Below are 12,765 nucleotides of genomic sequence, written 5' to 3'. Positions count from 1 at the left end.
AAGCACAGTGTACCGTCTAGTTTTACTCCCAAGTACTTGTATGAGGTGACTACCTCAAGCTCTAAACCCTCAGAGGTAGTAATCACATCTGTGGGGAGAGGGGCATTCTTCTTATCAAACCACATGACCTTTGTTTTGGAGGTATTCAGAACAAGGTTAAGGGCAGAGAAACCTTGTTAAACACTAAGAAAGCTTTGTTGTAGAGCATTTAACACAAAATCTGGGGGAGGGGCCAGCTGAGTATAAGACTGTTTAATCTGCATATAAGTGGATGAGAGAGCTTCCTACTGCCTGAGCTATGTTGTTGATGTAAGTTGAGAAGAGCGTGGGGTCTAGGATCGAGCCTTGGGGTACACCCTTGTTGACAGGCAGTGGCTGAGACAGCAGATGTTCTGACTTTATACACTGCACTCTTTGAGAGAGGTAGTTAGCAAACTTGACCTTCAACTATTTATTTTGCCTTGAATACCTAGACAGAAAATGTATACATGTCTTCACTATCAAGTTTGGACTGTGGGCTTACAAGCACTGTAAGTAAAACCATTATATTCCTTCACGCTTCTCTGTCTGCTGTTCAACTCTGTGCCCCCAACTAACTCGGCTGCTGGGTCTGTTATTCTTTAGAGTATTAATTGATTAAAAATAACAAATAGTTGTCGAAAAAAATAAATACGAGAAAAGAGTGCTGGTTAATTTCATATGGTTTATTTAATAGGTCACTGAAACAGCTGTGTTTTTCTGTCAACCCTGACACAAACAGAAACTACTATAGGAAATGTACATCACTGACTGACAAACACACAAGCAGACTGACAACCCTAGGTCTCCTTCCCTCTCTCATTATCATACTGTACAGGTGTTCTAGGGATAGAAATGCGAGAACATGTATCCATTGTTTGTCCTAATTGGCTCCCACTTTCCTATATAGTGCACTACTTTTGACCAAGGTTCATAGGGCTCTGATCAAAAGTAGTGCACTATATAAGGAATAGGGTGCCATTTGGGACACATATTCTACTCAGGGACGCAGTGCAAAAATCCCCATTCTAATGCTTCATCAAACGTTGTGCAAAGACACCTTTTATAACTATATTATTTGACAGTCCTCTTTACCTTCATTTGCATACGAGACCACAACCTCTACTAACTCCATCCAAGCAACATCACATCATGCATTGCATCTTTTAACAATGGATCTATTGGCAGTACAACAGGGCTTTCCAACACATTGAGTCCATTGGTTCAAGTCATTTGACTGGCTGTAAGTATTATTACATCAACCAACACTGATCTAAAGCAGTGGTGGCTGGTGCCACTTTAAACCCGACGAGAGGCCCATTGTAATGGCTGGAATGGAATACATGGAAAGGTAACTTTCCATTCCAATCTATGAGCCATCCTCCCCTCAACAGCCACCGCTGACCTAAAGAAATCCTTTGGCCGTTAGACCTTCAGATAAGGGGCTAGATATGATGGAGACAGACACCCAGAGGACTCTGGTCAAAAGTACAGCACTATATAGGGAATCGGTCGTTTTTTGGGAACCAAACCAAAGCCTGGCTGGGTGTGAGGCCTTGAGTTGCGTCCATATTAACTACCCACTGGGCACACATGTTAGTTCAAAATCTAATTTTGATTTACATTTGGTAAATTCAACAGCAAAATGTCACCAGGTCATTGGATTTAGGTTAAAAGTTGGATGAAAAAAATCTAAAATGTCTTTACACTGATGACTTTTTTCCCAAATCAAATCAGTTTTCCACGTTGATTCAAACAACATCGATTCAACTACTTTATGCCCAGTGGGTACTGTTTATGCTGTTTACTGCGGTATCTACCTGCAGACAATGTAACTGAACTAGTCTGGTTTATTGTCACCATACATTTACAGCATTTTCAATACATCTCCAGTGTTTGTCTAATATAACAATACTCAGGGTGACTTATGTATCATTAGATCAATTAATCAATAGCTGACAATCAATTGCTCCTTTGTTGACTCATATGCACCACCTCAAAATGTCTGTTACAAGTGAAAAAGTGAATAAGTGAAAAAAAAGTTGTCAGCTATTGAGCCACCATGATGGAACCTCTGCATGACCTCTATGTCATGCTGCTTCCCAAACTGCACCCTATTCCCTATATAGTGCACTTTCGGGCCCTGGTAAAAAGTAGTGCAATTTAAAGGGAATAGGGTGCCATTTGGCACATACGCTTTCTCTATCCCTCCCCTCTAAACATGAAACAGAACTCCTGGACTGCTACTATGTTTGGCACTAATGTAACTCCATATTGGACTCCTTAAAAAGCCAGTCGGTAAGTGAGATGGCACAATCTCAGTTTAATAGCTAGCCTAAAAACCCAGTGCAATTATCCCTAGGTAAGAGCTAAACAGCCAATCCCCACAACCACTGAAGTCTCTAATTTCTACAACCTCCTCCCCTTTCTCTGGCTGTGATTGGTTCCAACCAGGATTTCTGGAAAAGCGGGGAATGTTGGGAAAGTTACTGGAATTTTGGAAACCTAACAAAGTGCCTAAATAACCCACTGTCTTTAGCACTGATCCTAGACCAGTCCAACCACATATTTACCAAACACTGTCCACCAAGGGTTCTAACCTGCTGCAATAAGAGTTGATTCTAGACCAGGCTACTATTACAGACAGACATAAGTAAACATGTAGAACACAAATAGAAAGAAGGACAATTAGGATAAATACAATCATTCTGTACATGGCTGCTATACAAAATCGTTCACCCTGTTTGTTTGTTGGTGTTTACACTCAATTGCTTTAATACAGTAGAAACTGGATCACAATAATTTTGGCAACAACAACAAAGACATGGGATGTGTCCCACATTGCACCCTATTCCAAATTATAGTGCACAACTTTGACCAGGGCACTACCGGCCCCGGTTGAAAGTAGTGCACTATACAGGGAATGGTATGCCATTTGAAACACATAGAGAAGAAGAGAAACACCGGCATAGAAGAGAAAGTATTTAAAACGGTTCAGAAATCAATGCAATTAGCATTAAGACTGGGACTCCCCACCCGCCCACTCCTAACCCCTCCCAGCACCCACACTCCACCTCACTGTGAACCAACACCCCCCATACAAACATCAACTATAATATTAACCTAAAGGGAGATTGATAGTAGAGATAGTGTGTGGGCGTCATAGGATGCTTCCTAAATGGCACCCCGTTCCCTATATAGTGCACTACTTTTGACCTGTCAAAAGTAGTGCACTATATAGGGAACAGGGTGCCATTTGGGACTAAGTGAGAGAGTTCAATATTAAAAGCAATGACCATCTGTTCTCAGTGAAGGGCATTGGGGTTAGGCAAATAATTGTAAGACTCAACAGTAACTTAATCATTATTACTTTAGGCTGGCTGGCTACTGAATACATGTAGTGTGTGCTTTCTGTCAAATATAGGCTGGTTTATATGTATATAGCACAACACACAATCACATATTTCCCTGTTTTTGTGTTTAACACATTATTGATCAAAATACCAACACATACATACATACAGTACGGCATTACAAATTGGAGCAACAGTAAAGTAAACACTGTTTTCAGAACATTAGAGTGATTCTGAGAAAATAAGAAACACAGGCTTGTATCCCAAATGGCACCCTATTCCCAATATCAAATAAAGAAAACACAGATTTGCAGATGTTATCTAAGGTGCAGCGAAATACTTGTTCATCAAGTGCACTACGTTTGACCAGAGCCCTATAGGCCCTGGTCAAAATAGAGCACTATATGAGGAATAGGGTGCCATTTTGGACACATCCCACAGTGATCCACCACCACCAGTATTGATTGTTCAGTCCCTTTATGAACAACACTTGGCCAAAGGTGGTTCGGTGGACTGTACATAGTTAATGTATACACTGCTAAATCGCAGCAAAGACAAAAGCAGCCTAGAAGCAGATCTGGGTTTCAATTACTTGAAAAATCAATGTAAAATAAATCTGTGCCTGTTTATACTCGCCTTGCTTAATAAACCAATAGAAAAGTCCCAAAACGCCAAACCCTGCCCACCTGTCACTCCAGACAGACTCAAGCAATCCCTTAAAGTTTTTGAAAAGATTTTGAAAGTATTTGATCGCAGGTCTGCCAAAAAGTCCTAACACTGTATATTGCAGCTCCAGCTGGAGATATGTACTCAGTACTGACACTTAGCTAAACAACATGATCACTGACTGAAGTAACTCTACTGACCACAGAAAGAAACAGACCAGGACATATCAGCCATGGCGAATTACCATAGGCCCCAGGTCCATAGGTCCACAGGGTACCCCAAATCAGAGGGAGAGAGTATTTGCATTTGTATCCAGAATAACTCCAAGTCAACAATTGGAGGCAAGTTTCTTTCCCTAGTTTGTTCGTGGTTGTCCTCTCTTTCTCTCTCCCTGTCACCCTCTGTGTGTCTGTCGGCAGTTACCTTGGCCAACCCTGATATGTGTAAAATCGCTTATTCTCGTCATTGTCCTGGCTGAGGAGGGGTGGAGCCACAGTAGGGGGTGGGAGGGGCATGTTAATTGACATGCTTTCTGGCCCCTCCCTTCAGCCGCAGGAGATGACAGTAAAGCGCTTAGAGATACAGGACATGTTGTGGAGCACGATTCCCAGGAGAAAGAGCAGGACGCAGGCTACCAGGATCACTGTACACACCCCGGACCACGTGGAGCCCTTCCCCCCTCCACCACCACCTCCCCCGACTCCCCTTCTCTCTGTCTCCTCCAGGCCTTCGAGACTCATCCCCAGACCCAAGGGCTGCAACTCAGGCATAGCCACCACCGCCACATCCACCTTCTGCTGCCCACTGCCACCTGGCAAGAACCGGCAGCCCAGTTCGCCGGGTAACAGTGCCCTTTCCTTGGCGACGGGCAGGGGCAGCATGTAGCAGCCGTTGCTAGGCAGGCGGATATAGACCGGCGTGTGCTCAGAGGCGTGCGGAATGGCGATAACGGTGATGATGTCGGGGTCGTCGGGGAGCTGGGAGACGGAAAAGCCGGCGGGGAGTTTGGTGACGCCGCGGCACCAGGGGCATCGGATCTCTTTCTGGCTGGACCTCATCTGGGTCAGGCACACGGAGCAGCACGTGTGTCTGCAGTCCAGCAGCTTGGGCCTCCGCCGCGGGCTGTAGTAGTTAAAACAGATCTGACACTCCAAGATGGAGTCCTGCGAGAGAGACAGAGTCTCCATTTTGTTATGGATTGTTATTATGGGTCCTTGATAGCCTGGTCGAGCAGACTGACCGTTAAGCTCACGTTTCGTTTCACTTACTATGAACAGAATAAGCGGTTTTCACAAGGCTAGTTTCAGAAGGAGGCGAGAACGAGAACTCTTATCCTCTTGCGTAAACAAATGAAAAGGTGCTGGGAACCCTTTGTTGTAAAAGGCTGGTGTTTTAGTGTACTGCAACACAAACCAGGATGACAAGAAGAACAGTCTCTTATTATTTGACTGTATTAGCAGAAAGCCAAATGGTATCAAGATCCTCTACAAGGGGCTCTACAATCTTCCTCAGAGCAAAGCTGCGCTGTTTAAGTATGTAGCCTCTCCTGTGCTCTCCTCTCTGTGCTCTGCTCTGCGTCCCTCCGTGTGTGTCCTTCCACCCACCCGCCGTCTCAGTGTCGGTGTGATGTCACAGGACGATCAAGGTCACATGGTGGTTCATCTGTGAAACAAGAGAGAGGACGGCAGCATTAATGGGCTGAAGAGGACCACGAGTCAGAGAGGGTTCAGATGTTAATCATCAGTTGTTAGAGCAGCTTACCGATCAATGTACCTGTACACAGCCAATCTGTAAATAGCACACCCAACTACCTCCTCCCCATATTGTTATTTATCTTCTTGCTCTTTTGCACCCCAGTATCTCTACTTGCACATCATCATCTGCACATCTATCACTCCAGTGTTAATGCTAAAATGTAATTATTTCGCCTCTATGGCCTAGTTATTGCCTTACCTCCCTAATCTTCTACATTTGGTCAACTGTACATAGATATTTCTATTGTGTTATTGACTGTACGTTTGTTTATGTGTGTTGTTTTTGTCGCACTGCTTTGCTTTATCTTGGCCAGGTCGCAGTTGTAAATGAGAACTTGTTCTCAACTGGCCTACCTTGTAAAATAAAAAAAATCAAAGCGTGTGTGTTTAGAAGTGGCATCACTTCTAACAGCAGGAGCATGTTGGCTTTGCGTGTGTCCCAAATAGCACCCTATTCCAAATATAGTGCCCTGCTTTTGACCAGAGACTTGGGAAATGGGGAATAGGGTGCCATTTAGTAGGCAGCCTTTGTCTCCCTCATTTCCCCCTGGGCTGCGCGCCACACACACACACACACACACACACACACACACACACACACACACACACACACACACACACACACACACACACACTCAAACAGACACACACACACACTGGGTGAATTGTGATCGGGACTCCCAATCACGGCTGGTTGTGATACAGACTTGATTCAAGCCAGCCTGGATTCAAACCAGGGTGATGTAGTGATGCAGTGCCTTGGGGCTCCGGGTGGCGCAGTGGTCAAAGTGATTCATTCCATGTCATTTCAGCAAGCCATGACACCTACCATCTCAGATTGTTCTGAAATCGTTCCTGTACTTAGAAACAGGTAGGATTGGCATTTCTGAAACATTATTTTGTTTAAATTTGAAATGATTTCAGGGAAATATAGCTAAATGATTGCACCCAAATTGCCCATTTTAATTTACAGGATTCAGATAATATTAAATAAATATAGTACCCAACATCCGATTTGGAACAAACTTCATCCTACCCATGAGTAAGGCATGAGGAATAAAAATATTTGTCAAAAGCAACCCACAGATCCCCCACGGCAATCCCACCTCAACAACCAGTATACAGTATCAGTTCTCTATGCTTGACAAGTATTATAAAGATGCAGTTTGGAGCATTGTGTCTTTATACTATGTAATGTATTCCCTGTGAATCTGATGTTTTTTTCCCACTGTTCAGAGAAATTAGTCATTGAAGTCGTCTGCATTATTTACCATAAAGAAGTGTGGAAGTATCAGATTTTGATCACTAGATGCCGCTGTTGCTGCTATACCACCACTTTTTCATCAATTTTGTTTGGCTCTTAAGTGTTAATTAAACAGATCACAACATTTCTTTGCAACTTTGGATTGAAAACCAATAGGTTTTCCTCATGGTGAAAATAAATGGTGTGGTCATCCTCACAATTCAAGTCAGTCCTCCATGAAAGCAAATTAGTTTGTCCTTCTCTTAGCAGCCTGCTTTCATGGAGAACTTGAAATGTGAGGGTGAACTCCCAAAGGTGCAAAGGAAGTGTTGTGATCTGTTTAATACCCCATTAGTTTGCACAGGCTCTGTGAAAGTTTGTTTTGGTTTTTCTTACTCACAAACTTCATCTTGCATAATCATATCAGCCATGTTAGTTAATCCATGTACATTTGCAGATGATTAGGTTCTGTCAAAATATTGCTGTTAAAATGCTAATGAGGATCTCTTCCTACGCTTTATTTTCCTGTGAGTTGGGAGTGTGAAATGAGGTTTGGACTCAAAGTAAATTGAGATTTGTCTTTCCTCTTCCATCTCTAAGCCTTATAGGGACACTGTAGCTTGTACGGTATTGGCCACATGTCTTAGTAACTGGGGTAGTGTCTACACTTGACCCTTACATGCAACTTCTGCTATCAGAAAACAAATATTGCATTGAAAAGAAGGGTCTAGACGCACAAACGTCGCTTTGTGGTCTGATTGTGTTCAGATCTGGCTGACCACTTCATGAGATGGTCAGGACTTCTCCTCAGTCTGGACACAATCAGGCTACTGAAAGCACATACAGTGGGAGACTTCATCAGCACTCCTCCCACAAGTCTCCAGAAAACTTGTGGTTTGGGACCGAGAGGTACCTTTTCATTATAACGTTGGAGGAAATAAGTTCCTATCGTGTGAGGAATGAAAACCGACAGGATGGTAGCTGTCCAGGAAGGAGATTGGAGAGCTCTACAGTCATGTCAACAGTATTGCCAAATTAGATCTTGTCAAGTTAAACCCCTCAGCTCTTACACCTGTTTGTTCCCACGTTGTAATGGACTTGCAGCCATTGTGAAGACGTCCATGTGGAAAAGACAAAAAAAAGTTGTCCCAAATGGCATCCCATTCCCTATAGGCCCTGTTCAAAAGTAGTGCACTAGTTAGGGAATAGTGTGCCATTTGGGATACAAAGGTGTCTGACTCGTTAGGTTGCTGAATCCATTGTTAACACAACCCATTTGGAGTGGTTAGCATCCCCCCCTCTCTTATCCTCTCTCCCTCAATCCCTTCCCAGGCAAAATGCATCTTTCTGAGTTGGTCCTGACGCGATACCCACTTCTCTCCTCACTATCCGCGTGACCTAGTTTCTCTAAATCATTCTGCGTTCTCTACCACCATGTCAAAGTCAAGTCAAATGCAGAAAAATCTGTAATTTAAAGTTGAAGGGGATGAGAGAGAGGGCTGAGAGACTGATGGAGAAGAAGAGGGAGAGAAGAGGCAGATGAAGAGAGAAAGATAAACAGAGCCCTGCCTTTGAGGGGTAAGACAACCAGGGGTATTAGTAAAAACCCTTCCTAAAATAAGGATTAGCTTTGATCTGGCAGAAATTCTTTGTGATTCAATATTCCCATACACCCACTCTTCCACTCTTCTCTCCTTAACTCCTTCATCCACTTCCCTCTCCCCTCTATTCTCTGTTATTTACCCTCTCTCTCACTCCCTTTCTCTGACATTATAGTTCTGTGACTCATTTTCCCATTACACCTAGTGTGGGAGAGAACACACCTCACTGTCACTGAGCAGAAATATAGTAGCTATGACAAATCTAATTCCTAAACATCCTCTAGAAAACCCTCAAAAGCAACTGTGAATGAATTTGAAAAAGTCTTAATATAAGCCAAGGTTTGGTCCATCATATCATATGACTGTGCAAGGAAGGGAATATGATTTAGTAATGATGGTGAGTGCCCAACTCATGCCCCCTGTCCCCTCTTCGCAGCCCTTCTGGCCCCTGGGACCATCTGAAAGGACAGACACACTCCCTCAGCTGAGAGGGGCTGTAACATACAAACACACTCTCTGTCCCTCCAGTCTCCCCTGTCTCGCTCCACAGCAAGGACAATCAGCAGAGGGAAGAAAGTTCACTCCTCCTCACTGACAGCTGCTGAAAATAACCAGGGACACACACACACACATTCTCAAAAATGCTAAACTTGTTGGAGCAAGTCAGAGAGGGTGAGGAATGTAGCAGGGGAGGAAGACAAAGGAAGAGAGGAGGGGAAGGAAAAAGAAACCCAGGTTAACACCTATTACCTTCAGAAACAGAGGACCAGGTTTGAGTCCAAAATGGCACACTATTTCCCTATTTCCCTTATTCGTCAAATGCTTCGTAAACAACAGGTGTAGACTAACAGTGACAATGCAGAGAAAGAAAATTGAGAAATAGAAAAGTAAAACATGTAATAATGAATACAAAATGAATAACAATAACTTAGCTATATACGCAGGGTACCAGTTGATGTGAGTTGATGTGCATGGGTACGAGGTAATTGAGGTAGATAAGTACATATAACTAGGAATAAAGTGACAGATAATAAACAGTAGCAGCAGCGCATGTGATGAGACAAAAAACAGTGCAAAAAAGGACTATCAATGCAGATGGTTAAAGAGTTAACCAAATAGCTACCCAGACTAACTATACTGAACAGAAATATAAAGGCAACATGCAACAATTTCAAGATTTTACTGAGTTACAGTTCATATAAGGAAATCTGTCAGTTTAAATAAAATCCTTAGGCACTTATCTATGGATTTCACATGACAGGGCAGGAGCACAGCCATGGGTGGGCCTGGGAGGGCATAGGCCCACCCACTTGGGAGCCAGGCCCAGTCAATCATAATGAGTTTTTACCCACAAAAGAGCTTTATTACAGACATAAATGCTCCTCAGTTTCCTCAGTTGTCTTGTCTCATACAATCCTGCAGGTGAATAAGCCAGATGTGAAGGTCCTGGGCTGGCGTGGTTACACATGGTCTGCGGTTTTTAGTCCGGTTGGATGTAATGCCAAATTCTCTAAAATGACGCTCGGCTTATGGTAAAGAATTTAACTTTCAATTATCTGGCAACAGCTCTGGTGGACATTCCTGCAGTCAGCATTACAATTGCACGCTCTCACAAACTTGAGACATCGGTGGCATTGTGTTGTGTCACAAAACTGCACATTTTAGAGTGGCCTTTTATTTTCCTCAGCATAAGGTGTACCTCTGTAATGTTCATGCTGTTTAATTAGCCTCTTGATATGCCACACCTGGTCTGGTGGATGGATTATCTTGGCAAAGTAAAAATCCTCACTAACATAAATGCAGAACATTTGAGAGATATGTTTTTTGTGTGTATGGAAATATTCTGGGATCTTTTATTTCAGCTCATAAAACATGGGACCAACACTTTATATTTTGTTCAGTATATTTAGCAGTCTTATGGCTTGGGGGTAAAAGCTGGTGTGAACGACTTAACACAGGTACTAAGAAAAAAAACTCTGGCAGAGAGTCAAACTCTTACTCTCTGTACATTGAAACTAGGAGGTTAGTTGACATTACAAGGCATGAGGCTAGGTCTAGGACAAACCCTTGACTGAGTTATCAAGTACTTTTACGCTCCACACTCAATCCTATGTTAATCCTCCACTCAACAATTAATCTCAATTACACTCCGTTTTTCTTACACACCGCAAGTTAAAGCACACAGGCGAACAGAGAAGACGCATCGAAGGAGGCATCTCGATTCTGAAAAGTGTATGTGTGTTTGTGTGTGTCCAGGACAGATGGAATCCCTGATAGAGGCCTGTGCAGCAGACCGCTGTAGGACACATTATGCCAATTTCCAGCTTGAGGAGCCAGTCTCCATCAGCACACACACACACACACAGAGTCCCCATCAGCAGTACGAGAGCCTGCCAGGCATCGGTACTATCTGGGCTCTGGCCCACACACCCACTGGAAAACTGGACAGACTAGATACAACAATAGAGCCATACTTATTAATTGAATGTCTCAGCTGGCTAAATTTCCATAGAAATTTCCATCGAAAATTGAGAAATAATGTGGCGTTAATCATTTGAGAAAGTGGTCTTTCTGAGGATAAACAATGTTATCATAACTGTGCTGTCCACCCAAAGGAAGTGCCTACCTTGTAAATGTATAAACACTGTAGTGTTTTTGTGGAATTTACTGTAGTATTTACTGTAGTGTTTTTGTGGACTAAAGACAGCAAATCATGTATTGTTTAGTGTTGTGTTGTGTAGTGGCTTTGCTGGCATGCATAACACTTAATTTACTTTGCTCCAACAAGACTTACATGCTAAAATCGGCAATGTTCTACACATGATCGAGGGATAGGAGTGTGTATTATAGTATTCTACAGTGTACTACAATATTATATAGTCAGTACTACACATGATTGAGGGATAATATAGTGTGTACTATAACTTCTTCTTAATAGGGGGCGCTGTTTTCACTTTGGGAAAAAATTGTGCCCAAATTAACCTGTTGGGGATGGGGGCGCTGTTTAGACTATTTATGCTAATTTGGCTAATTTTTTAAACGGCTTCCCACAAAATCCTTGATCGTACAATATGCATATTATTATTATTATTGGATAGAAAACAGTCTATAGTTTCTATAGGAGTTGAAATTTTGTCTCTAAGTGGAACAGAGCCCATTCTACAGCAATTTCCCTGACATGGAGTCAGATTTGAGAAATGTTGGCCACTCTTCTGAAGTCATTTAAAAGGGCACTGTCGTTGCTATGACTATACGGACACTTCTTACGTCTTCCCCTGGATGCCTTTACGTGATGACGATTCCAACGGGGTCGATTGCGCGTTCACAGGCCCTACAAATGAAAAAACCCTGAAGCTAGTCATTCTTTGGGAGCTGCGTCATGAGCCTAGAGGACACCGGCGCGCACCTGTTCCAAGCGTTAGTTTAGCCTGTTATATTTCTCCGGTCATCTTTTCACTCGTTATAGGAGTTAAAAACATCATAAGGTAGTTAATTTAAAGCGTTTTATAGCAATTTATATCCGTTTAGTGCGATTTTGGGACATTTATTTTTGCAACGATGTGAAAAGTTGGGCACGCTTTTCAGTTCATCCCGAACGCAGTTGACATTTCCACATGGCAAGAGGACAGCTTTCCACCAAAAGACGATTTCTCCCAAGAAAGGATCCTTTGCCCAAGATACTGATGGAAGAACAGCTCAAGGTAGGACATTTTTATTATGATAAATCGTGTTTCTGTCGAAACATTTTAGTGGCTTAGGACGCCATGTTTTTTGACGTAGCTTCGCTTGGCGCAAACTGTATTGAAAAGTAAGGATAAATTAAAAAATGTAATAACGCAATTGTATTAAGAATTAAATTGTCTATCAATCCCTGTCCACCCTATATTTTTTAGTCACGTTTATGAGTATTTATGTATAAGAGTAGATCACTGTCTAAGTGGCGCAAGGACTTTTTCTTTACCAGCTTGTCTACATTTCACATTGTCTAACCATGATTTTGGTGGCTAAATATAAACATTTTCGATCAAACTGTATATGCATGTTGTAATGTGATGTTACAGGAGTGTCATCGGAAGAATTCTGAGAAGGTTAGTGAAAAAATTAATATCTTTTGGCGATGTTGACTTTTA

The 12,765-nt window shown here is 42.5% G+C and overlaps 1 protein-coding gene across 1 annotated transcript in view; it reads right to left on the bottom strand.

Annotated features, from left to right (window-relative positions):
* Window positions 1-689: 689 nt before the first annotated feature.
* Window positions 690-12,765, bottom strand: part of LOC129859452 (E3 ubiquitin-protein ligase RNF152-like) — a 107,350-nt gene continuing 95,274 nt past the window's right edge. Inside the window, exon 2 of the mRNA XM_055929266.1 lies at window positions 690-5,699. Coding sequence (XP_055785241.1) covers window positions 4,583-5,224 — 642 coding nt within the window. The 5' untranslated portion in view covers window positions 5,225-5,699 and the 3' untranslated portion in view covers window positions 690-4,582. The remainder of the gene's footprint in view (window positions 5,700-12,765) is intronic.

The sequence above is a fragment of the Salvelinus fontinalis genome, chromosome 7, assembly GCF_029448725.1.
Source record: "Salvelinus fontinalis isolate EN_2023a chromosome 7, ASM2944872v1, whole genome shotgun sequence".
NCBI classification, from domain to species: domain Eukaryota; kingdom Metazoa; phylum Chordata; class Actinopteri; order Salmoniformes; family Salmonidae; genus Salvelinus; species Salvelinus fontinalis.
Note: the sequence above shows the minus strand (reverse complement) of the source record. Positions and strands in the feature narration are given on the sequence as shown.